Here is a 27,427-nt window from a genome sequence, read left to right on the forward strand (position 1 = left end):
CTTAGTTTTGGGATCCTGCACTTGTCCTTCATTTCGGACAAATAAAGTTCATGAAGTTATGTCCCAGAAACTGCAGGACTGACTTGTGAGTAACAAAAGGTGGAGAACTGGGCTGTAAATGTGCTTAAAAGGTTACCGTCCTGAGCTTGTGAGTTCTTTGCTTTTTTTTCTCCAAACGAGGAAAATGAAACTGGCTAAGTATAGTGGGACTCAGGCCCAAGTTCATGTGCTTAGGTCAGGGCTACAGAAACCATTTCCTGTTTTTAGAAGGCCGCCTTGATCCTGGCCAGGCTTCGTATCCTGAACACACAAGGAAGAAACGCGTCCCGGTGGGGTTTTCTCCCAAGTAAACGTGCTTGAAGGTTCATCACCATCACCATTTATTATTACCCGCCCTAAGGCTCTCGTTGAAAGGCTGCCCCTCATATTGCCCATACAGGATAACCGTTGTGGGTTTATTTATTTTTGGCGGTGGTTGGGGGGGGGGGCGAGCAAGAAAGAGAAGGCGAGATTCGACAACCTCCTTCTCCTTCCCTCCCTGCCAGCTGTGCGGAGGGATACGTTGGGGCCTCGCTCTCTTGATAAAAAAAAGATCCGGTCGCGACGGCCATTTGGCGAATGCGCGATCCCTAAAGTGGATATAAATAAATAAAGAGATAGCTAGAGAAATAAATAAATAAGTATCTATCGCTCGCGCTATATCCGGGATTCGAACTGCGGCACAGTCAAGCGCTGTACTGTAAGGGCCTATCGACCGTTCTTGTTGCGCCGTGGGAGGGTATTTCACAATTATTATTATTTTTTAATTAAATAAATAAATAAGAGACCAGGATTACAGCGCGCGCGCTTTTCATCGCCTCCTGACAGGAGCCGAACGCGAATTTTTTTATATTATTATTGAGGGCCCCGGACACGCGCTTCTCATCTCGCGAGACGTCGACTCGCGACATTTCGTTTTTGCCCTTCTCACTTAACTGTGGAGGAGGGGACGGAGAAACAAACACCCGGCAGCGCGCATGCGCCGAGCATCACGGCTTTCGCTCACCCTTTCCTCTCCCCCGCCCCCACCGCCTGCCATTTTCCTCCCCGAATGCGCGCGCTGCCACCCTCCCTACGGCGGCAGTTAAGCGTTGCCGGCCTCATCCAATCGGAATCGTCCTAGGGGGCGTGGCCTCACGCGGCTTTTCGCCGTGAGCCCGCCTTCGCCCCCAGGAGGGAGGGCGGCGGCGGCAGCAGCGAAAGAGGGGGAGGAGGCGGGGCCTATATCTAGTCCCGCCCCTTTCCTTGGCCTCGCCATCGGCGGCGGTGGCGCCTGAGCTCCACTGTCGCTCTCCTCCCCACTCTCCTCTCGGCCAGGTCGCTCGCAGCACCTTCGGTTTCCTTCTTGCCTGACGGGGAATCCGCCGCAGCGAGAGGAGGCGGCTCGGCCGGTGACGTCGCGGCTGGTGTTCGGTGCGGGCGGGCGCCCCCGGCTGTTTCCGGAGGAAGGAGAAGCGCAGGCAGCGAGTGAGCGAGAGGCTCCATCCCCCACCCGCAGGGAGGGAGTGCGGCAGCGGCGGCGCAGACAGGGCCCGGCGACGACGACGACGACGAGGCGGCGGCGGCGTAGGAGGAGGAGGAGCAGCTAGAGCAACCCCCGGCCGCGGCGGCCACCACCACCACCACCACCCACCACAGCGACACTCGCCCCCACAGCGCAGGAGAAAGGATGGCGCTGAAACGCATCAACAAGGTGAGCGGGGGGCGCCCAGGCGGGGTCTGCCGCGGCCGGCCTCCAGAAAGCCCTCAGCGGCGGAGACGGGTGGGACAGGCTGCGGGTGGTGGGAAACGGGTCTCCCGTCACCGCCGCTCCCCTTCCCCGCCGGGCCCTGGCCCTTCCCCGAGGCCTTCGGGGGTCCGCGAGGGGCTCGACCCCGCTCGCTCCGTGTCAGCTTCGGCCCCTCGCTGCCTGGAAGCTCCGGACCGGGGAGGCATTGTCATGACAAAGCCCCATTTGCCCATCCGGCTTCGGGCGGAGAAAAGAAAAGGGGGCAGAAACGATTCCCCCTCAGCACCACCACCATCGTGTGTGTGTGTATTTGTGTGTGTGTCTACATCTGTGTGAAATCCGCCTCCCCGTCAGCCAGCTCCTCTGTTCTGGCCGGGAACTTCTTTCCCGCATTGTAAGATGGCGGCGGCGGCGGGTTTGCCTAGTTCAGGCGCTTCCCTGGGATCTCTTTCTCTCTCTCGCCAGCTTTCGGCAATAACATGACTGACACACGCACATCCACATTCTCGGCCGCTGCAGCTGCCGACCGAGCGTGTCCTCTTCGGAGTCCCCGTCTGCTCGCCCCCTCCCTTTTTTCTTTGAATTTTCCCCTTTCTCTCTTCTATGGGGGGGAAGGGGGTTGGGTGTTAAATGCGGAATACACGGCTTTTTCCCTGCGCTCTTGACAAGGGGCGGAAGTATGTGGCGGCGGCTGTGTGATGCATCGAGAATTTCGTTCTTGCACAATCTAGAAGGAGGGTGGAGTAACGAGCTAATTTGAAACGAGTGTCGTGGTGGAGGAAGTCAGCCCGTATTCCGAGGGGAAGAAGGTTCGCTGGTGGTGGCAGCAGCAGAGGGTGCGGCTTAGGTAACGTCGTCACCCGCCTGGTTTCACTGATGACGTTTTTGGGTTTCTTTTCTCTCTTTGCAAACCGACGGGGGGTCCGCTGTGAAGGAAGTCCTACAAACTCCTTGGGTCTTGGGATCGCGTTGGGAGAGGTTTTCAATCCTCCCCCCCCCCGTTGTTTATGAATTAAGAAGCTGAGCCATTTATATTAACAGTGTGAGGCTCCTTTTTGCCAGCAGTGTATTTGCTGACGTCGTCGCTGCTACACAAAAGCACAGCCCCACATCTTGCCCTCTGCGCTCACTGGTGTGTTTGGACAGAATTAGTATTAAATAAAATCTTAATAACAGCTTCTGGTAAGCTTGCTCTCGAACTTGTTTCCCCTGCAGTAGAGAATAACAACTCTTAAGGGAGTCGCCCAGCTTTAATTAGTTTTGTCAACAACATATAGAGGCAAAACGTTTAGCAGCCCGACTCTCAAGTGCTTATTAGTAATGTGTGTGTAAATGCCTTAGAATTCAAAGAATTAAACAGGAAGTGGACTCTAGAAAGTCCATGGCAAGATGGATATTGGATCTATGGTATTCTCTTACCTGTTTTTCTGAAGGCATGTTAAAGTATCACATTGAGTGGCAGGTTAGCTTTTGAAATTCAGGTTCTCTGGATAAGAATGCTTTCAGGAGCCAAAGTCTATACTCTAGAGTTGGGACACTGAGCACTTCAATAGAAATAACACTGATAATTTAACCTTGCCCAGTGTTGGCTGAAATCAATGCACATGTACTGTTCTAGAACTCCTTATGAATCACTCATGAAAATTGATGTCCCTTTTTCACCTAGTCCTCCTAGGGTGTGATTGAATAAATATGCATTTTGATTATTTGACATAACATGTTTATCATGTCATGTAACTACACAAAATTACTTAGACAAAACACAGGCTCAAGATAAGTATTGTAGACCAAGCAAAAAATCAAAATGTTAATGATCTTAAAGGAGACCTTAAACTAGGCAGTGACCACTGTGAACTTACAGTTCTGTTCTAGCTTCAAGTAGTAACTTTGCATAACATTTTCAATTTTAATCTACCTAAAGGCCCCTTATTAGTCCTACAATTTGAAGTACACATTTTCTGCTGTGCAGCCATAATATGCAATGAAAGTATTGTAGGACAGCTTTCATATTTGCCTAAAGAACCATGAATTCATGTAGACTTATATTTAATTGGTATATCTTCATCTTGAACTACAATATCTTTTGCCAAGATGCTTGTTTACTCGTTCATTGCTAGCTTTATATGTTTATTAAATTGATGCAATTCTAGAGGCAAGCTACACATTGGTAGGCTAAGGCTTTATAAAATTTACTAAATGTAAATCTACATCTTTAAGAGAATCCTTAAAATAACTCATTCTGTTTCTGTTTCAATTAATGCAACTATAAATATTGAAGCTTCAGTGTGGAAAGAGATTCGATTTTTTAAAAGCACTGTTCATGAAGTACATTTGGGAATTTGCTCATGTTCTTCTTAACCCAGTTTAAGGACTTGAGTTTGGCACTGTTATGGAAGCTTTTTTATGCACTAGATTTCCCCCCCTTGTGTTGTTTGACCCCTCAAAAAGTTGTGTTGTGGAAGAAAATATTGTTTAAATAATCAGCCCTGTGGAATGAAAACCATTAAGGCCTTTTGTGTAATTTGAGTAAAACAGAACTAGCCAGTATCTTAAACCTAGTGGTGGTGGTGCGCAGGATGCAGGGAGGATCCAGTGGCCTTCTAACATTTGATGGATTTCAACTTGCATAATCCCTCACCGTTGGTGATACTGGTTGGGGTTGATGGTATTTGGATTCTAACATGGTGGGCCATAGCTTCCGTACATTCATGATAAACGTCTATCATTAACTGGTTCTTAAATTACCAGCTGACTACTGTGCCTCCAATTCCCGCTTCCTTTAACACTGCTAAAAGTTCCTTGACAATTCCATTTTGTGTAACCCTCCTCCAGAGGAGCTCAAGGTAGTGTAGGTGGTACTTTCTCTTCTGTTCCCCATCCTCCCAGCAGCCCCTTTTTTGTAGTTTAGGTTACCAAAATTAGTCAAGGAAATAAACACATATCTGACTTTTAAGAGACATCTGAAGGCAAGGCAGCCCTGTACAGGTAGGTTTTTAATGTTTGAGGGTTTTTTTTGTCTTTTAATATTTTGTTGGAAGTCTCCCAGAGTGGCTGGGGCAATCCAATCAGATGGGTGGCATATAAATAATAAAAATTAAATTATTATTATTGAGAGGGAGTGACTGCCCAAGGTCATTCAGTGAACTAATTTGTATGAGTGGAGATTTGTACCTCTATGGATGGAGCGCAGTATACAAATTTAATTGATTAATAATAACCTGGTTTCCCCAGTTATACACCAATGGTCTAGTTGCTACACCATGCAATGTTTAGCCAGTTCTGTCTGTTCTTGATAATTAAACATTTCTTACTATTTATTTTTCCCATTATCACCTTTTATTTGCTTCCATTATTCTCTTGAATTTTAATTCTGTAATTTATCCGTTGCAGGACTTTTACGTGTGCAGATCATTCATATCTTCATCCCCTTAATGACTGATGCAGAAATGCTTTTTCTTGTTTTTGTAGTTGGAGACACTTAAAATGTATATCTCAGTGAGATTTTTGTTTTTGTTCCTGTGGGATATCTGTTTTTAAAATATCCCAAGGTCTGGAACTTTAGCAGCTTGGGTGAGCAAGATGGTATAGACTGACATTATTAATATTTTGTTCAGAAAAATGTCGTTTCTGAATAGCATATGCAGGTTATGGGGGAGGGGGTTAGTCCACATTTAAGTGTGTGTTATAAGTGGTGGGATGAAGTCTAGATCCTGTTCTGACTATTCTTCCTATAAATTGGTTAAATCATGGAGGGAGAAAACTAATTTTGAAGCTTAGTAGCATTCATATATTTATCATACTCATCTTTTGCTTTTCAAATCCATTGTAAAAAAAAGGTGGCAATTATTTCGTAGAATGTTGTTCCTTTAAGGCCACTATTAGTCATTTGAGACCATCTGAATTTTTGCTCTCTAATAAATAAGTTTTAAGATCAGGGTGCTTAACTGGCAATTGTTACGCTGCATTCAGAATGTCTTCATTCTTTGTCTTACTCTACCATCTGCTTTTCTGTCAACATTGCATGATGCTAGGTTTACTTTGTTTTCTTTTGTCTTCAGGTACAGCCACCCAAAAATGTCACAAAAACATACTCTGGGCTATTTTGGCAATTGTTTAACTGCCTTATTTCTTCTATCTTGCATGATACTAATTTCCAGTGATGTTAGACTTAGGGGTTGCCTACACAAATGGTACAAAATGCCTGGCAGTTTATCAAATCAGGCTTCAATTGGTTATTGCATGTTTGAATGCATGCCTTACATCAAATCACTCTGCTGATGGTATTGGAAAAGTCTTTTAGCCTACATTTCTCGGAGTATTCTCTTGTTTGGTGATGCCCCTGTGAATACTGCCTAGTCAGACCTGCAGTCATTCACCTGCAGTGTGAGATGGCACAAGTTAATTTGTATGTGTTTATACCTTTAACAAAAGGGACGTGCATGGTGCTGTTGGTTAAACCACAGAGCCTAGGACTTGCCGATCAGAAGGTCGGCGGTTCGAACCCCCGTGACGGCGTGAGCTCCCATTGCTCAGTCCCTTCTCCTGCCAACCTAGCAGTTCGAAAGCACGTTAAAGTGCAAGTAGATAAATAGGTACCGCTCTGGTGGGAAGGTAAACGGCGTTTCCGTGCGCTGCTCTGGTTTGCCAGAAGCGGCTTAGCCATGCTGGCCACATGACCCGGAAGCTGTACGCCGGCTCCCTCGGCCAATAAAGCGAGATGAGCGCCGCAACCCCAGAGTCGGTCACGACTAGACCTAATGGTCAGGGGTACCTTTACCTTTACCCTTTATACCTTTAACAGGGTAATTCTTAAATTTCACGTCTGCTTAGTTTTGCTTCGATGTCTGGATGCCCGCAAAACTTAGCAAGGTCTTACTGCAGCTTATTGCTGCCTTAGTCATATCCTGTGGCGGGGTGGGGGGATAACATGCCCTTGAGGTGGGAGCACATAAACATGGGTAATAATTGCTGCCAATTTTTATGAAGCAATTGAGCTCCATAAATATGAGAAAAGTCCCAAATAAACTCCACTGTAGGGCTGTAATGACCTTTTGGCATGAGTTAACTAAATTAATCACTCATTAGAAACCCATTTAGTAGGAGACTCTGCAGTTACTTATTGTTTTAGAAGTGGAATAGGTTATCTCACATATTTGGGTGAGTTTGCACAACACACTAAGCCATAGTTAAAGACAAAGTATAATTTAATATGAACACACAGAATTGTTGGTTTAATCCTGCTGCACCACTGGGAAACAAGCCATATTCTGTGGCTTGTTTCTCCAAATGTACTATATACTGCTCATTATTTAGGTTCAGATGGTATTACAAGCTGCACTTTGGCTTATTTCCGGTTGGTCATCACCGGAAGGAGGAATGAATTTAACTCTGGTTTAATGCAACATGTGAACGAGTCTACTATTAATGATGATAGCAATTGTTCCCCTGTTCATTTTTTTCTGTCTTTGCTGGGAGAAGTCAAATTCTTAGGCCTGATTGGAGAAAGATTATTCCAAATAAACTCTGGCGTCAATTCCTTCTGACACCGATTCTGCTTGGGTTCTTCTTGGCCAGCAGCAGCTGCTTCTTCAGACCTGAGTGTCTGAAGACAAACAACTGAGCTGCCCTACTTCTTTTGTCGGCATCCAGATTAGGATATAGAAGAGTAATAGCAAAGGGAGTTTGATTATCTTCCTGAATAGGCCTTACAGTGCTTTAGTTATTTTTACATTGACCCTGCCTTGTTTTGTAGACATTACACTTTAGATACTATCATTGGCAGGTACCAAAGTGAGTCCACAGTGTATTTACAGCACTCTGAAAGTGTGGCTGCCAAAAGAAAGCCAAGACTTCAAGAAGAAGCAGTGAAGAAACATACAATATTTTTCGCTCCATAAGACGCACTTTTTTCTTCCTAAAAAGTAAGGGGAAATGTCTGTGCGTCTTATGGAGCCAATGCGTGGTCCCTGGAGCCAAATTGCCCAGGAGCAAAAAAGCAGATCATGCTCTTTTTTTGGGGGGGGGGGTGAGAGGGAGGTGGGTGTTGAAACAAAGCTGCTGATCGGCAAGTGATCGGGAAGGAGATAAGGGGCGCTAGCAACATAGGAGGCTGCCTGGGAGGGGGGAGGTAAAGACAGCAAACTTGTAAGGAGAGGAGACAGGGAGACTAAAGCAATGAGGAGAGAAATTAGAAGAAAAGAAGGAGCAAAAAACTGCTCCAGCTAAGGAAAAGATACTAAGGTAAATGAGGGAAGGGAGTGTTGAAAGGAAGCAGTTGATCGGGAAGGGAGATAATGGATGCTTGCGATAAAGGAGGCTGCCTGGGAGGGGGGAGGTAAAAGCCCATGGATCCTCAGGATTTTTGCATTGGGTCATCCCAAATTCACCATCAGATCACATAGCATGTCCATGGCTACAGCCTGCACCAAAGAAAACACGCACTCACTGTTGCCTGAGGCCGCAATGGCGCAAAAACGTGGTTACAAAGCACAGATCCACATGGATTCTCAGGATTTTTGCATTGGGCTACCCCAAACTCATCGTCAAATCACATGTCTGTGGCCACAGCATGAACCACAAAAATCATACATCCAGTTTCGTTCACAATGTGTGTTTTTTTGTTTTCCTCTAAAAACTAGGTGCATCTTACAGAGTGAAAAATATGGTATTTACCAGTTCCTCTTATCTCAGAAAGCACACTCATAGGCTCTGTATCTCCTCAGGTCATTCCATAGACTGAAGGAATGCCATGCATAGAAAGAGAGAATCTTAACATAATAATAATAATATATAATTAATTTTATTTATATCCCACCCTCCCCAGCCATAACTAGGCTCAGGGAGGCTAACATCAAAATATAAACATATGAATACATAAAATTCAGCAATTGACTGAAATACAGTTTAACATCGGATTAAAATCAAATAAGATCAGGCACCTCTGGTATCAAATATGGATGGTTTTGGAAAGGATTACATGTTTATTCTGTTCTTTCTGCAAGTATTTTTATGGAGGGGACCACACAAAAAATGTTCAGTCCCTGGGCCCCTCAAGAGTCTAAAAAAGGACCTGGTCTTGGCTGTGTGATACATTATAGTTTAAACCTGTGCACAATACTGATAGGTGTGCTTTATAGACCTTTTAATTCTCTCAATATGCTTCATAGATCCATAGTTTAGAATTAAACATTGCAAAATGTTCTCAGGGTGGTGCAGTGGGGATACGGACCACCACAACTATATGAACGTAGGAAAGCTTCCTTGGGTTAAGTCAGACCATTGATCCATCTAGCTCGGTAAAGACTTGCAGTTTGACGGTGGCTCTCTAGAGTAGCCTTTCCAACAAAATGCCCTCTAGGTGATATCCATCAGCTGTATCCAGCATCACAAATGGTGAGGGCTGGTGGCAGTTACAGCCTGAAACTTCAGAAGGGCACTATATCAGGGAAGGCTGCTTTAGGATTTTGCTATCTGCTTGCCTACACTCGTTTCTAAAAGCTTCCCAAGGTGGCTGCTGCTTCTTCGGTACTGTTAAAAAAATAGGTTTGTATTTCTTTTTTCACTGGAAATTAAACCTGATAAGGGGCTGACAAATTTAGTTTGACCTTGGGTGCCACAAATTTGAGTTAGCTGCCAGGAATCTGTGCCTTTTATGAATGGTTTGGTCAAGTTTAGCACCAGGATTGCTCAGGGCAAGGCGGGGAGAGCTGGAGCTTATCAGGGTCATGCTGTACCTCTGAGTACTTGTGCCCTAAAGTAGAGAATGACATAAATTAGCCCCCAGTTTCTCCCAGTTGGGAGGATGGCTGTGATAATCATAGTCCCTAAAGGAATTTTGAATATAGCACAGAAATGTGTGAATCTTGCCAGGAGATCATGGAACAGATTTAGTGCTAATAGTTAAATTTTCCATTTGCTATGAAAAGATACAGAACCTAAAATGTTGATGTTATCTACTATACCAGATTCAAACTATAGCTAAACTCATACAATGTTAATTTTGCACAGTGTTTGGGTTGGAGGGCCTTGTATGCATAAGTAACAAATTTGTAACATTGAGTAAAAGCACTTTACTCAAAAAGAGCAGCATATGTAGAATAAAGTGTGTTCCTGATCTAGATTGCTGAACAAGGAAATGTGGTTGGAACACTTCAAGCTGCTTTTGACTGTGGGTTCTAATTTCAGATAATCATGTAGACATACATGCCTAAGCCTTAAATGCTTTGCTTTCTTAAGTAACTTTTGCAAGGCTTCAAAAGAACATTCAGTAGTATGACTTCAACACACTCCATTAAATCTTCTTTTATAAATGAGTGATTTTTTCTCCATTAATTGGCAAAACTTCCTACTTTACATTTGGTATTGTTTCCTATAAGTTCCTTTCAACTAAGCTGCCTAGAAGAAACTAATTCCTTATTTCATTTAAGTGGGTAAAATCCTATTGTGAAAGTTCTCAGTTTGAGGCCAGAAACATTTCCAAAATGTTCAACTTCTCTAGTCTATAAGCGTGTAGAGATCCTTTTGTACAGATCACACACAGTACACCACCTGCTGCAAGGAAGGATGTTGGACTGGTGCCCCAACACACCCTTTACAAAAGAGGACAGAATCGCTCTGATCATATGCTGGAAACAAGCAGTGACTCTCCTCCACCAATCCAGTGTGACTGCTCTACAACAGGACATTCATGCCACCTAGGTCATAGCCAGGTTCAAGATTCTATCCCTCCAGGTGTGTTGTGCCCCACCATGAAGACTTGTCCTACAATTTGAGAACCACAGAACTATGGGGTGGAATAAACTAATCCGGAGTCATCTAAAGAGGCAACAATCCTAGTGGCTCTTGAGGATAATTGAATGAGTAAATCTTTTGAGAGAGCAGTCATGTGGCCTCCAGTGAAACTAGTAAATAGTAACTAATGGAGTTATTTATACTGTTGTCAGTATTCACCAGTTCACCAGTTACCTAACCTAATAGTAAAAGTTCTAAAAACACACTAGTCTGGCTTGTAACAAAGCTGTAATGATAAAATAGATTTTGATGATCAATATCACTTGACCAATACCTCCTAGTGTGTTTCCAAACAAGTCACCTGGAGTATCTGAAAGAGTCCTTACAGTTGCTTGGATAGATAGATGGCAGAATATACATAACTTCTAAACCAAATTTGTATTAACCAATACCCATAAAACCAAATTGAGAGCCAGCAGTCCTAAATGAGTGCAACTTTCTTTCAACAAACAACTTTCTCCTGGGGTGCAATCTAACAAAGCAAATTTAGAAACTCTGGCCAGTGTATTATATAGCAGTTCAGTACCATGTCTTTGCAAGAAGTTCCATGTTTTTCACATTTTCTTAAAAACCTATGTACCGTATTTTTTGCACCATAACACTCACTTTTTTCCTCCTAAAAAGTAAGGGGAAATGTCTGTACGTGTTATGGAGGGAATGCCTACGGGTGGCATGCCTACGGATTTTACTCCTGTAAAAACTATGTGCGTGTTATGGTCGGGTGCGTGTTTTAGAGCGAAAAATACGGTATATGCTTTGGAAGTGATCCTGGTATTTGGTATGTGTGGGTGAAATACAGTGCACTAGTTTTGCTGTTCACTACTCAAAAAAACGCTGATGCAGAGTGCACACAGGTACTAGGTTCAGTATTTCCATTAAAAGAATCACTGATAGCAGGACTAGGAATTGCACTACCAGGCCTAGATGGCTGGATTTCATATAAGACAGTTTTATAAATATTCTGGACTTCCCTGTTGCTAATTGCTACTTGGAGGTTTAGTTAATGCAGACTCATCCAAGTCTAGTTTTTCCTGCTCCTAAGTTGTTTTGTAATGCAAACAGCAGTAGATTTAGTTACCACTTGTTTCTTTCAATCTAGGCATAGCAAGAGCACCATTTCCCCTTTCTTCCTCTGTCACTTGAGCAAAATCATCATGGGAAATGAACTAAACATAAGCAATCAGAAGCTCAGTTCATGTGCAAGCCATGCACCAAAGTTGTGAGTTCACTTAGTGGAATAGTGTCATCTAGATGTAATTACAGTTGATATTATCTTAGCTTGTAATTATTCAAGGTAGAGAGAACTGCTGATCGCCAACGTTCTGCTATCATTATTGCTGTTGCAACTTCTGTAGCCTATGATCCAGTTTTTACAACTGTAAATCGTAAGTACAAGGTGGTTGTACCATTTTTGGACTGAATTACCTGCAGCACTGGTTCTAAAACTGTGTGTACCAGTCTCAGCCAGGAATGCATCACATAGTTTCTGGAAAGAATAAGATATTTATGGAGGTGGTCAGTGTTTCCTGTACTAGCTAAAGTTTGGATGGATTTAAGGCCCCCTGGCAGAGGACCTTAACTGGACCACTTTGGTTTCTGTGGAGTGACTGAACCCTCATTGCTCCACTCTTCAAAGGAAAGCCAATGAATTGTTCTGTTTTGCCTGTACATAGTTTCTAGAGCAGAGATGGTGGGCTGGGGTCAGTTGGTTTTTCCTAATGCTAGTGTTAGGGTTAGTATCTCAGTCCAAAGATCTTGCAGGTAGCAGTAGTTTATATGGACACAGGTTATTTGTCTATCTGCCCACCTGTGGAACAAACAATTTGGGTTTGGAGGAGTGGGTCAGAAGATGGAGTAAGTATAGAAGAAACAGCATCTGCAGGGTTTCAGAATGGCAAATCCTTAGTGAAGGGTTTTTTTTTTTCATTGATGGGAGGGAGGATCTTTCGGAAGCGATCGTACTGCTGACAGACGCGTTCAAAATGTGTCTTGGAAAGCATCTTCTAGCCCAGGGGTCAGCAAACCTTTTCAGCAGGGGGCTGTTCCATTGTCCCTCAGACCTTGTGGGGGGCTGGACTCTCTCTCTCTCTCTCTCTCTCTCTCTCTCTCTCTCTCTCTCTACACACACACACACACACACACACACACACTTAAAATGAACGCATTTCTATGCCCCACATATAACTCAGACATACATTTTAAATAAAAGCACACATTCTACATTCTACTCTGATCCCCGGACCGTCCACGGGCCAGATTTAGAAGGCAATTGGGCCTTAGTTTGCCTACCTGTATTCTAGCCCTCCATAATGCAAGCACATGCTTTCTGGCATGATATTTTCATAAGGGAACGTGATTCACAGAGGCTTGAGTAGGATTTAATGGAAGGAGCATGTTGACATACAGTGGTGCCTCGCAAGACGAAATTAATTCGTTCCGCAAGTTTTTTCGTCTTGCGAGTTTTTCGTCTTGCGAAGCACGGTTTCCCATAGGAATGCATTGAAAATCAATCAATGTGTTCCTATGGAAACCGCCTTCAGACCAGGTCCGGGGACAGTCTGTCCCCCGACCTCTTCTGAAGGCTGGGGGGGGGGGGACAAGGGCTTTTCTTCCCACCCCCAGCATCTTCCCACCTCCGCTGTCCCAGAGTTTTATAAAATGCTGGCGGGCGGCAGCGAAGGCTTCGCTGCCGCCCGCCAGCATTTTAAAATCGCCCCGGGACAGCGGAGGACTTTTAAAGCCCCCGGGAAGGCAGGCGGGGGGGAGCAAAGACTTTTGCCCCCCACCAGCCTTCAGAAGAGGTCCAGGACCTCTTCTGAAGGCCGGCGGGGGGCGAAAGTCTTTGCTCCCCCCGCCTGCCTTCAAAAGCCGTCCGGATCTCTGCTCTCCCGGGAAGGCAGGCAGGGGGGAGCAAAGACTTTTGCCCCCTGCTGGCCTTCAGAAGAGGTCCAGGACCTCTTCTGAAGGCCGGCGGGGGGCGAAAGTCTTTGCTCCCCTGCCTGCCTTCAAAAGCCGTCCGGGATAGCGGGAAGCGCTTCCCTGCTATCCTGGACCGCTTTTAAAATGCTGGCGGTGGGGAGCAAAGCCTTTCGGCCCCTGTCGGCCTTCCTGGACCTCTTCTGAAGGCCGGAGGGGGGGGGGAAAGGCTTTGCTCCCCACCGCCAGCATTTAAAAGAGGTCCCCGGAGATTTCCCTATGGGCTTCCTTCTTGCGAAGCAAGCCCATAGGGAAATTCGTCTTGCGAAGCAACTCGCAAACGGAAAACCCTTTCGTCTTGCGGGTTTTTCATCTTGCGGGGCACCACTGTACATAGTTCAAATGTTTTTGCCAGGGCTGACATTCTGGTTCAAAACATTATTAGAAATCTTAGTACTATGATACTAGTGGTGTTCTCATGGAGGAGCCTGTGTCTAGGGCAGAAGTTGTAGCAGTAGGACACCTGCCTTATGTTCTCCATGTTACTGAAGGCAGAATTGACTCAGTTGTTCACAAGCAAGACTGGAAGCAGGGATCCTGCCAATCAAAGTAGTATGCTGCTTTTTCTACAGACAGTTTTTGGTGTTGACCACTGCTACTACCTAATAGCAAAGTGAGCCTCTTCAAAATGCCAAACAGTGATGTGAAATAGTAAAGCTAGGAATGGGAGAGGGGCATCTTAAAAAGCCATGCTATTAATGCAGCACAGTAATTGCTGATAACAGGTCGCTTATTCTCTAATTTGCTTGCCTACAGCACTTCATCACCACCTAGTTGCTTTTTTAGCTCCTGTGTACATGTGCCCTTGGAAGTGGGTGCTTATCTAGGGGCGAAACATGGGGTTTAAGGCTGTGCCATGGAGGGTATACACACATGTGTCTTTACTTGAATGTATTGCTGTTACACGTTAGGCAAGTGCTAAATTAAAGGCTGGTTTTTGTTATCAACATTGTGTTCCCTTTATGCTTTGAATTTTCACTTAATGGGGTATTTGTCATTAAATAATTTGTTGTTGGGGCATCCAGAAATGGGTTAACTCAGCCTTTCTCAACCTGTGGGTCCCCAGGTGTTGCTGAACTACAACTTCCATCACCCCTAGCTAGCAAGAGCAGAGCTCAGGGATGATGGGAGTTGTAGTCCAACAACATTGGGGACCCACAGGTTGAGAACCACTGGGTTAACTAGTCTAGATTAGGAGCATGTTTCTTTCCTGGTTAGATTAGCTTTCCTCAACTCTATCAATAAGTACATTGGTAATAATATAAAGCGATAATAGAGCTTTCTTCAAAGCATATTTTGGTGCAGAATTCAGTAGCCAGATTGCTCACTGGAGCAAGACAGTTTGAGCATTATTCACTGATCCTTGCCCTACTGCACTGGCTGCAGATTAGTTTCCAAGCCCACTTCAAAGTGCTGGATTTGACCTATAAACCCATAAACGGCTCAGGACCTCAATACCTCAAGGACTGCCTTTCTTTGTGTGCCTCCCCCCAAAAGGTCAGGAGGGTGACAACACAAGAATAGGCCATTTCTGCAGTGGCTACCTGTTTGTGGAATGCTCTCCCCATGGAGGTTTGGCTGCTGCATTCATTAAACTGTGCATCTTTATGCACCATTAACATCATATACTCTTTTAAATGGGGGGGGGATTATTTGTTTGGTTTTTTTTTGTTTCTTCCTGTTTTTCTAATGTATATTGTGTTTTTATCTTATGTTGTGACCCGCCCTGAGATCTACAGTTGAAGGGTAGTATAGAAATATTATTATTAATTATTATTAATTATTGAGACGTTATGCCAATTGGGATTTTCCTCTGGTGTATGAAACCAGTGGACATTAAAGTAGTACAAACTATTTTGACTTTCATTAATAAAGAGTTCTGGAGAGTAAGATTGGTAGAACTAGTTTTAAAGGATATGTATCAGTCTATGGATTGGGCAGATGTTTTAAGTTTTTCCTGCATAAAACAAACTGTCCAGTAAATGGCAATCTGCAGGAAACCAATACCATGACTCAGATCCAATTTTGTGTGCCTTTCGGTGCTTCTTCTGTCCTTGAAAATTGGAAAAACTGCTTGCCTGAGAACTGCAAAGGCAGTTTGATATGTGAAGGCATGTCGCTCAACATCATAAGAGTGTTTTACTTGCTCTTGGGTTGGGTTGTACTGTGTTTTTGTGTAAGCTGCATTATATACGTATAAGGTGAGTGTATATCTCATCTATGATTGGGAAATTGTTTCTCTCGGAAACTTTACAAAAGTTGTATTTCATCAGATGCATGTGATTAGCATATTGCAAATATCCTTTTCTTGAGCAAGGTCCTCAAGCTGGCGGTGACTCTTCTGAATGAGAATGATCTGGATCCCTTTCAGTCTGGTTCTGACACACTTAGTTGCCCTGATGGATAACTGTGTTGGGATAATGAGAGTTGGAGTGAAACCCTGATAATTTTCCTGAACTGCATGTTGGCCTCTGATGCCATCGCCATCAGCCTTTCCAAAACAATATCTGTTACCTGGCTTCAGAGACGGCATGTTGTTGTAGTTCCTCTCCTAATTGCACGGCTAATTCCTGAAGGGTGTAATTTAATTCCTGAAGGTGCACTTTGATGTGAGGTGGTGGAAGTATTGAATCCACTGTCTGGTGATGGATGAGGGCCATCCACCCAGAGCTCAATCCTAACAAGATGGTGGTGCTGTTGATAGGTGGTTTTTCTGCCTAGGCACAAACAACTTGGACACAGTTGCATTTTCTCTGAAGGACCAAATTTACAATTCAGGGGTGTTAACTGTTCCAGCTTTGTCACTGGGAGCTTGCCTCTGTGGTTTGTATCACCTATCTTCATTGTGGGCTGGTGTGCCAGCTAAATCCTGGGCAGATTTGGCCTTGCTTTTGTAATTCATGCTCTCATAGCCTACAGCTAGCTTATAGTTGCTTTGCACTATACATGAGATTTCTTTTCAGTTGGCTCACAGTGTAGCTGCTAGACTTCTAACTAGGTCTCATCCTAGGGAACATGCCACGTGCATTCCAAAATAGCTATGTTGGCTTGTAACCCATTTACAGTCTCAGTTCAAAGTGCTGTTGCTTACCTTTTTGAAAAGCAGTTTATGGCCTGGAGTTTGGGTACTTAGAATCATAGAATCTTTGAGTTAGAAGGGAACCAAGGGTCATCTAGTCCAACCCTCTTCAATGCAGGAATCTCAGGTAAAGCATCCAGACATAGTCTCAATGAGGTTAATGAATGTGACTAACTTAGGTCTATCTTTGCTTGCTACCAAATGTAACTGGATGTGAATTGCGTTCTGTGACGTAAGGTCCTTGGGAAGCGAGGCAGGTGGTGACTGGGGTGAGGGCCTTTTGGTTGTCAATGTCCCCTTTGAAGCTATTCTTTACAGTGAGGCTTGCCTAGTGACCACTCTGTCATTTTGTTAACAGGCAGAAAATGTAATTTTTTAAAAAGTGCCTCTGTTTTATTACAAGCAGCCCCAAGGGCATTGCTGAAGGGCACAATTAAGCATCCTGGTTACCTGCATGTATGTATGTATGTATGTATGTATGTATGTATGTATTTGCTTGCACACTAGGTCATGGATTGGCTTAGCAAGGCATGCAGATGGGAGCCATTATGTAAGTGAAAGACACAATGGATATTCCCTATCCCTATATCTTCCCATCCCAAAACAAGCTCTCCAGAAGGTTGGCAGAGAACTAATGAACATGTTGTGCCCTGCTGTGTAGACCTGCCATAGGAGAGGGACGTTGTGCAAAATGGGCAGAACAAAACAACTTTTATTTGAGAGCACTATTTGGGAGCATAGGGGACTGTAGGGAGGAGTAGGTGAAGGGATAGGTTGGTTGCATGAACTGCCTTCTTGTGCAGTGTTGGAGATGACTCATAAAGGTGTAGGTAGGTTAATTTGTAGCACACATCCCTCAAAGTGTGCTAGTTCTTACTTTATTTCATGCACTTTTAATATACCACTTGACTGTAAGAAAAAATGCACCCTCAAAGCGGTCTAGGGGGGAAAGAATAAAATGGGGAAAATAGCTATTTAAAGCATTCAAACAATAATCAAAAACAGTGGTAAGGTAAAAGCAGATTAAAACACATGTAAACATTCAACATCTCTGGGTAGGCTTGTCTAAACATGTTTTTAGCAGGTGCCAAAAAGACTACTGTGAAGGCTCCTGACTGATGTCATTAGGCAGGGAGTTCCACTTCTGCCACACTAAAAGACTGATTTATCACAAATGTGGAATGAGTATTACGTGGCAACAATAACTTTACCAGTTCTACAGATCGAAGCTGTTAAGTGAGCATAAATGAGGTAAGGTGATCTTGCAGATAAACTGGTCCCAAGGTGTTAAGGCCTTTATATAATGATGTCACACCATGAACTTGGCCTGGTAACAAATCTGCAACCAGTGCAGGTCTCTGGCAGCGTCTAACTCCTGTCAGCAGTTGTGCTGCAGCATTATGCACTAATTGCAGCTTCTGGATCAAGTGCAAGGGAAGTGCCACATAGAGTGCATTGTGATAATCCAATCTTGAAGAAACCAGTGCATGAACTACAGTGGCCAGGCTTTCCCAGTCCAGGAATGGCCATAGTTGCCATAGTAGTTTCAATGGCTGGAAGTGCCTTCAGTTACTAAGCTGGATCCAGAAGCAGCCCCAGATTGGGAACCTGCACATTCAAGTGGACTTAATTGCAATCTGCAACAAAGATACAGTGGTACCTTGGTTTACAACCATAATCCGTTCCAGTGGTCCATTTGTAAACCAAAACAGGTTGCAATCCAAGGCGCGCTTTTACCAATGGGGCCTCAAAAAAAAAAAAAAAAAAAAAAAAAGGTTGCAAACCCGGGACACACACTTCCGGGTTTGACGTGTTTGTAATTCAAAACATATGCAAACCAAGGTACCCCTGTACTGTGCTGTGAAGTCGTTATCTGTGGTCAGACTTTAATTCTGATGTATGCCATTTCTTTGAGTGGTTATGCTATGTTTCCTTCTGAGAAGGAAGCTAAATTAAATTTCATGTAATGGGATGCTTCTGCACAGTAAATGCTTGCTTTACTCTGAAATGTACAAACCTCTGAAAATATAGCAAAATAGAGAATATTAAGGCAGGGAATTTCCTTCATTTCAAATACAGTGGTACCTCGGGATAAGTACTTAATTCGTTCCGGAGGTCCGTTCTTAACCTGTAACTGTTCTTAACCTGAAGCACCACTTTAGCTAATGGGGCCTCCTGCTGCCGCTGCACCACCAGAGCACAATTTCTGTTCTCAACCTGGAGCAAAGTTCTTAACCCGAGGTACTATTTCCGGGTTAGTGGAGTCTGTAACCTGAAGCGTATGTAACCTGAAGCGTATGTAACCCGAGGTACCACTATAGAGGTTGAAGTGTATGGTAGAAGTTGATTGTGTGTTTCTACAACAAAGTGTTAGTGACTTGCTCCATTAATATAACATACTACTTTCTGTGGCAACAATTATAGTGCACAAACACAGTGATTGTAGGTATATACATAAAAATGGATGTAAATACTTGAAAGTGGCATGCTAACTTGCTAGTGTGCGTTGGAAAAACTTAAACTAGGAGAGCCAGTGTGGTGTAGTGGTTAAGAGCAGTAGTTTTGTAATCTGGGAACTGGGTTCACGTCGCCGCTCCTCCACATGCAGCTGCTGGGTGACCTTGGGCTAGTCACACTTCTCTGAAGTCTCTCAGCCTCACTCACTTCAGAGTGTTTGTTGGTGGGGCAGGAAGGGAAAGGAGATTGTTAGCCACTTTGAGACTCCTTAGGGTAGTGATAAAGCAGGATATCAAATCCAAACTCTTCTTCCTCCTCCTCCTCCTTCTAAGCTAGGAGTAACTTCTGAAAGTTCATGTTGCAGTTAGTGAACCACGCTGTATTCTTGCAGTACAGTCATGAACTAAGATTGCTTAAAACGCTTCCAAATACAGGCTCAACTCCTTCTGAAGTTTAGTATAGATTGGATGAATGCATGGGTAAAAGGGAAACTTGGCTAGGTGTCAGGAGGTTGTAATAACGTCGCTGAAAATCTTGACTTTGTTCATCACATTCTTAACTGATGAAGGTTGGTAGCAATGCCTACCTGCCCCGTATTAATACTACCTTTGCTTTACACTGTGATTGTATCAAGTGCAGCTACATGTCAAGGGATGCTTCCGCATCCCATTCTTTATGGCTTGCTTGCATGAAAGTACACTAACAAGCTATTCTTAGTAAGGAATGGGCTTTTTTGTCTTGCTTCCCTTGACTCATGAGTACCAAACAAGTTAGCTGTAAATGTTCACAAACTCTGAACCCTGCCTCCATTAATTCTTTAAGAGAACATGGTACCTGTTTTGTGTCACTCTGTAACAGTAATTTGGTATGGAATTAAATTTGAAATGGACAGAATATAAGATCCTCTTTCTATGACCTTTCAGGAGGGGCAGAAATGAACTCTATATAGGACGTGCTCTAAAGGTAATATTTCTTTTTATAGGAACTTAGTGACTTGGCTCGTGACCCACCAGCTCAGTGTTCTGCAGGCCCTGTTGGAGATGACAGTAAGTAACTGACAAACTAAGTTTAAACCTAATAAACCAATGTGACTTGCTCTATGTCTGTCTATATGCTCTTTTCCCTAAAAAAATACTGAATTTTTCTTTTTTCCCTCCCTCTTCTCAGTGTTTCATTGGCAAGCCACAATTATGGGCCCTGTAAGTATTTCAACTTTCTGAACAATGATTTAAAATAGAAGTGTTTGAAACTCTAAGGCTACTCTCATATCTGTTTTGAAGGTGTATTAGTAGGGAGGTTATAGTACATTTTATTGGGCCAACTAATTTATCTTTGTACAGATATTTTTCTGCTTCTCTTGGGAGGCTAAGGAGGCTACCAGTATTTGTCCTGAAAGTAGAGAATCTTTGTAGACCTCTTTCTCAAATTGCACACAATAGAGATTTGTGTTATTAAAATATTTCTATACCACTGCCACCAGATCAGTCTCTGAATAGTTTACACTGCATCTTCAACCTTTTCAGACCCAGAACCCATTTCTAATATAAACATGCATTTGTTTTCTTAAACTTTTACTTGCGTGGTGTCAGTGCATATGTTCCAACCCACCTCATATCAGTTAAAGACCAATGCTTTATACAACTCAAAATACAATATTTAACATCAAAACTGCATAATAAGCAAGCAGATAAAACAGGACTGTCAGCAAGATTTAAATTGCCTAAACGTAAAGAATAAAAAAAGGTTTCATTTAGTGACAGAAAGATGTGTTGTAATGCAAAAGACTGTTTCTCTAGTTACTTGTCAATAGACATGGAAGAATCTTCATGGGGACTTCCATATCTTATCTTTTTATAAGACTGTATTGCCATATGCAGTGCTTGGTTAAACTGAGCTCTGGTAGAAATCTGGTAAACATCTTGTTGCTGATGCTTTTGCTTATAGTTAAGCTAATATTTAATATTTGAGCACAGCTTAATGTTACTGTGCTTTGCTATTCTGAACTCTCTATGGGTCCTGCTAAAATTATAACTTGGCTCTGAATTTCCTTCTGACAGAATGACAGTCCATATCAAGGTGGTGTTTTCTTCCTGACAATTCACTTTCCTACAGACTACCCTTTCAAACCACCCAAGGTAAGCATAAATGTGGAAGAGTCTTTTGCTTCTAAAATATTGAACCTCTCTGGGCTTGTGAATTATAGGCCACTGTCTAAGAAACAAGTATTTTTGTGTCTGTATTTGCTTACAGTGCTACCTTGGCAGCTAGTTTTCCATTAAATAACTGGTTTGCATGCAAATCTTGCTCAGGTTTGGATTGAATTGCAGCTAATAGATGAGTTGTGTTCAAAAGGTTCCATAAATCAAATAATTTCTGATTCAGTTCTATAACTGTCTTTCATGCTTTTTTCTGGGGGGGATGCAGGGGTACGCATACCCCTAAACATTTTGTGAATCCAAGTTTGACCTCATTGAGGGGGCAGTATTTCAATATGAGTAGGAAAGTGAGAGTACCCCTAAAAAAAGCACTGGTTATATGTATGAATCTAAGTTGGATTCAAGTGATTATATGAAGTGTTTTGTTCAGAAACTATTGAAAGTGCCTTCAGTCTAGTTCCATAATGTTGACTGGTGATAATCTTTGTAAAACCAAATCATGAACCATACAACTAAATTTGTCTCCAAAGGTAATTCAATTCTTTGTTCAGAACAACAGTTCCATGTGTTGCACAGCAGACGTCTTACTATTGTTTCTGTAATTCTTTTGAATCTGTTACCCCCAGACAGTGCTAGGCAATGATGTGAGTGGGATACTGCTGGCAAAAAAGCGTGTCCTGTGAGTTTATGGAGAAAATTTATATAATTAACAAGAGTGCCCTGGCTTTCTGGGTGACCTGGAGCGTATTTGGGGAGGAGTAGAAGGTGAAGTTCCATTATACAAGCAGAAACTCATTTTACTTTGCTTTAATACACAAAAAATGCTCCAGATTAAAAATTGGGAAATGTCCTAATCTTTTTATCATAGTGGGCATACATTCACCGCATTTCCTAAGAAGTTGGCAAGATAAAATATGGAAGTAGCTGACTAGAATACTTTAGATGTGAATATATAAAATGGCATTTATTTCACTAATATCTTGCTGTAAATGTGCCCCCTCACATGCATAAACTCTGAATATTTACAATAATGCACACATAAACACCACATAAATTGAACTTTGGTGTTTTTAGGTCAAGTACCACAGGTCACATCACATTTAGTGCTTATGTAGGTTTTAAAAAAATATTGATTGATCTTGTATAAATAAGTGAAAACAGTAAAATACTTGAGTGGGAAAGAGTACCTAACATGTGAGCAATTCCCTCAATGGCATGTTTAAATAAATAGTGTGTACTCTAAATATTCTGACAACCAGCATCTTTTAACCAGAACAAAAGGACATTTGTGCTAACTGCAGATTGATATACATTTCTTCTAGGTTGCATTTACAACAAGAATTTATCATCCAAATATTAACAGTAATGGCAGCATTTGTCTCGACATTCTAAGGTCACAGTGGTCTCCTGCTTTAACTATTTCTAAAGGTAAGGGAAGTATTTCACAAAAATGTTGTCATTGGGTTAATGAAACAGCTTGTATTTTTTTTACTCCCATTGTGGGAAAGAGGCATATCTGAATGTATGGCTTCTACCTCTCCCAGTGTATCTTTGGTTGATATTTGAGTGTTATTTTGACTTCATTGTTCTGACCATGACTATTAAAATTTGCAGTATATGTAAAACTTAGGTGCTATTTAAAATACTCATTTAGAACTGGCAAGAGAAAAAAATCTAGCCTAAATAATATGCCAACTTTGCAGCATATTAAAATGTAAGATTTTGATGTAGTTGATGCTGGAGTTGAATGACACTTTCATGTATTTACAGTCAAAATATTCAGGCAGTTACCATCACATATGTGATTGCTTCTTTGATATGTCTCCTTGTACTGATAAGCGAGACTTCCTAGAAAGTCATCAGAGTGATTTGGTTATAGGAGCACTTCTGTAGAGAATTGTGATTTTGGCTAAGGAGCAGTAAGCATTACACCTGAACTTGGATTAATACATGCCATGTCTATGTGTTTATACAGTGTTGTCCATAGGCAGAGAGGAATGTAGACAATATGGCTCAAGCTATTAAAATCTAGGATGAAGTTTGTGTTCTGCAATTTGCAGCATTCATGTGTATAAAACTTTTAAATGAGCATTCAGTTGTCATTGCAACCAGGGGTGCCAGCAGGATTTTATTGGGCCCTCTGCCCCACTTGTAAAGGAGGGCACAAATTTGCTTAAGTTTTTCAGATGCTTAGTGTCACATGGCAATTTGTATTGCCTCTTCGGGGTGAGATGGAGGGCTTAAATTCCCAAATGAACCTCCATTTTCTGTAGAGAAAAATTGAGTGAACCACACTGGGGAAGACTCCGCCAAAAGGTTTCAAAATGTCTGGAGAAGGGACTTCCTGGGTCATTTTAAAACAATGTTAGGTTATTCTTGAGCATGTACAATCATGGGTCTGGCTTGACACTTTGACTGTAAAACACTGAAAGGGGGTATCCGAATTTTATCTTTGAGATCGCTTCACATGTTACCTGAATGTTTTGTTTAACATTCATTCTACATGGGATGAAGATTTCTAAGGAAAGAAAAGAAAACGGGGCCTAGGCCTTGTACAGTAGTACCCCATCTCAGCATCCTTGATTGTAATGAACATGGTCACACCCTTTAGACAACCTTTTTAATAAAGTATATGAGCCTGATCATACATGCACATGCAGTGGGAGATAATTAGCTGGTCTTTCGATGAAGTATTTCATAGTCCTTTTCGGATTTTCACCATAAATGCTACTCTTTTGTTGCAGTACTGTTATCCATTTGTTCACTGCTATGTGACCCAAATCCAGATGATCCCCTAGTGCCAGAGATTGCACGTATCTATAAAACAGACAGAGACAAGTAAGTATAGCTCCCTTGGAAAGATTGCCTTAGTGAAGAGATGTGACTAGAAAATTATTGAGTTTCTTTTCCTTTTTTCAAATTGGAGACTGACTTGGGTTAAAATGCTCTGGTTTTTTTTAAAATACAGACGGCTCCAGGACAGTGCTAAAACTGAAGTTAGCCCTAACCCTGGCCAAAATACTTGTTGTTTGATTGTTATGGAACAGTTTAAAAACAGCACACAAGGTTTTGAGTTTGAGGGAGGGCGGAGGGAGTGCAAACTTATCTGATACTTCCATGGCTCTTAACTATTGCCTTCTGTTCTGGATTTAACTGTGGTTGCCTCAAATTTCCCATTAGTTCTAGAACTGCTTCCAGGTAGACCTAAAGGATCTATTCGCTCGTCTTTCTTACTAAATATACTTATCCAATTAGGTACAATAGGTTAGCAAGAGAGTGGACAGAGAAATACGCTATGCTGTAGGGTAAGACTATGTGCACTTCATGGTGCGTTAATGATGTTGGGACTTCAGCACTTGAGTGCAGCATGCTTAAGGCACTGGATTTAACTAACAAATAAAAGATTGTACCAGTTACTGAAATACAAAGCTTAACAGCTCGATCGGTATTCAGTGTGAGAGACCTATTTCTGCATGGCTAAACAAGTAGAGCCAAACATAAAACAAGGTTTTCTAGTTGTTGTTTTACTTGGTTCTGCAACTGCTGCTTTATCTGGTAGGTATTTTTGGCACTACTTCAAAGAAGATGGCTTTGGTCATCTAATATAAACTGTTAAGTAAGTGAAATTCAGAGCTTATGAAGTAGAAAAAGTTACTAGGCATGTATAAGTAGGCACTAACATAATAACTGAGCATGTAAACATAGAACTGGTTCAATCACAGTAGAGCTCCTGCACAGTTCTCTCAACACCCCTGCTTTTTGAGAGGGAGGCTGGCTAAAGGACTTCATGACTTGATCGTGCTGTTTGTCAGAGTTTGGAATTTTGCATTACTTGTCATAACACAACCGAACATCCACCTGTACTTGCACATTAAGATGTGATTTTCTAACATGCAGTAATATGTTTTACACATGAGATAAAAACATGGCATGTGTGCTTTGCCCAGTGTCTCTTACAAATTTAGGTTAGTGATCAAGAACAACACCAGAAGTAGTAGTGTGTCTGGGTGGGGATATTTTAAGGCAGTCTGTCTGGCATTAATGCTAGTTTTACTTCTTGTTTGTGCTATTTGGAGTGGTTTGTTTGGGACAGTTAAGGAAAATGGAAGCATAGATAGGGATTTTGTATGTTTAGAATTCCAATTTCTCCTATTTTCATTTCTGGATAAAGTTGGCTGCTTTGTTTAGAGATAAAAGATCAAGAATTTCTACATAGGTTAAACTAGGCGGAGCTGCTGTGTTGTATCAGTAATGTCAAGTAGTTTCTTCATATTAAGTTAGCAACTACTTCACTATATTTTGAGTCTTCTGCCTGTTGGATCGAAGGCTTGTCTTTCTAGGTTTCATAGGACGACATAGTTGTTGGGTTTTTTTTTTTTTTTTTTTGAGAAAAGTAGTATAAATTATCATGGTCCTGGGAAGCTGAAGGAGACTTTAATGTGTGGAATATTTTATTGCTGATTGTAGTTTGGCTGATTTTGCTTAACATGTTTTCCTCTTACAGGTACAACAGAATATCTCGGGAATGGACTCAGAAGTATGCCATGTGATGCTACCTTAAATCAGAATAACCTGCATTATAGCTGGAATAAACTTTAAATTACTGTTCCTTTTTGATTTTCTTATCCGGCTGCTCCCCTATCAGACCTCATCTTTTTTTTTTTTAATTTACCTCTATCCATTCATGCACATGCTCATCTGAGAAGACTTTAGCTCTTCCAGCTTTGGACAATAACTGCTTTTTAGAATCTGTAAAGTAGTTATACAAGAACAATTGCCCAAGATTCAGAATTCTTTAAATGGAGCATGTGTGTTGTGGCCAATGTCTTCACTCTAACTTGGTTATGAGATTGAAATCATTCCTCACTGCTCTAACAGTTCTACTGAAGATATCGCCCAAAGGGAGGGAGATGGATGTTCAGTTTGCTCACATCACAGGAAATAACATTGCTGTAGCATCATCCATCTTGTTTTAAATCCTTCCAGTGTTAGAGACTGAGGTTTCATGACATACTTGTGCTCATAACTGGTATGGCTGGAGAATTGGTACAGAACCTGTAGCATCAGCAGAACAGAACACGTGATGTATCTTATGCATGTCAATAAAGGAATGACCAGTTCTTGTTCTACAGAGAATGGAAATTGGAAGTCCAACATCTCTTGTATTCCAAAATAGGGTCTCAGAACATTTTTGTAACTCTCATTTAAATTTTGTTAGGATGCTTGGAGCTATTAGTTAATCTATCTTCCACAACAGTTTAATATAGCACTGAATAAATGATGCAAGTTGTCAATGGATGAATGATCAACTAATAGCTCTCCTAGTAATTGATTTTATTTTCTTCAATAAAGTTACATAAACCAATGAGTTAGCTGCCTGGATTAATCAATATGGGAAACAAAATCTTTTGTAAAAGCAAAGGTGGTTTTTGTATATACTTTTTGGGATTTGCCTCATTGTTTGACACCAAATAATGATGTGAAGTTAGAGTGAACCTTTTTGCCATGTTCAGTTATAATACTTGGTCTGTTTTCAGGTTGACACATTGATCAGCCCTGGAGTAAGCAGAACTAATAAGCTAATCTAGTAGTGTAGACTTTAGTGTGCTACACAAGGTACTGGGAGCCAAGAGTTCAAATATGGACTTGGGGCCCAGCTGATATATGTACTGGTGTATCAGAGACACGTCCAGATGCACCCAGCTTGTTGACTGAGAAGCATTTCTTCACCGTGTACACTTGACAGCTGAAAGATCTTTATGTGGGAGTAATGAGGCAAAAATTGCAAAATAAAGTACTGTTTTGATGTGGGAATTGTCATGAGGTTGTGTTGAAGTGACTTTTCTATGTGGGATGTTTGCTATCCATCAAAGGACTACCATGCTGCCACATATCATTAATGAACATTTTTGTTGCAGTGGTCACTTTTCATTTCTGGTGGCTAAAATGAGTGAATAAAGTCATCGCTACTGGGTTTTTTGTTTTGTTTTGAGAAGCACTGTCTTGTGCCACTCATTCTTGATCTTGTTGGTAATAAGGTATCTTTCCCCCTTTCTCTTCCTACACTCATGATTTTGTCTCCATCCCTGTCTATAGCTCAGCATTTTCTAGCCTTGTATGATCAGTTTGTGCTTCTGTGACTTCTAGATCCACTTCTGGCACTGCTTATAGTTCTGTGCATCCTAATTCCTTGTCTCCACA

General features: G+C 42.1%; 1 protein-coding gene and 1 long non-coding RNA gene across 3 annotated transcripts; both read left to right on the plus strand.

The window, feature by feature from the left end:
- On the plus strand, nt 1–27,200 carry UBE2D3 (ubiquitin conjugating enzyme E2 D3). 2 transcript variants are annotated; one of them, XM_083756999.1, is made up of 8 exons: nt 1,082–1,732; nt 20,053–20,116; nt 20,238–20,269; nt 21,128–21,205; nt 22,549–22,654; nt 23,971–24,064; nt 24,482–24,531; nt 25,731–27,200. In XM_083756999.1, the coding sequence occupies exons 1-7, from the start codon at nt 1,709–1,711 to the stop codon at nt 24,528–24,530; spliced, it is 447 nt and encodes a 148-aa protein (XP_083613125.1). In that variant the 5' UTR covers nt 1,082–1,708; the 3' UTR covers nt 24,531; nt 25,731–27,200. The 2 variants fall into 2 exon arrangements, with proteins under 2 accessions (XP_083613126.1, XP_083613125.1); XM_083757000.1 differs by lacking the exon at nt 24,482–24,531 and having other exon boundaries at nt 1–1,732.
- LOC310852970 lies at nt 3,738–7,948 on the plus strand. The gene is made up of 2 exons (XR_014568494.1): nt 3,738–3,966; nt 4,132–7,948. It is a non-coding gene; the product is annotated as an uncharacterized lncRNA (long non-coding RNA).
- Nucleotides 27,201–27,427: the final 227 nt, after the last annotated feature.

This window comes from Podarcis gaigeae (genome assembly GCF_964106915.1).
Source record: "Podarcis gaigeae genome assembly, chromosome: 9".
Taxonomy (NCBI): domain Eukaryota; kingdom Metazoa; phylum Chordata; class Lepidosauria; order Squamata; family Lacertidae; genus Podarcis; species Podarcis gaigeae.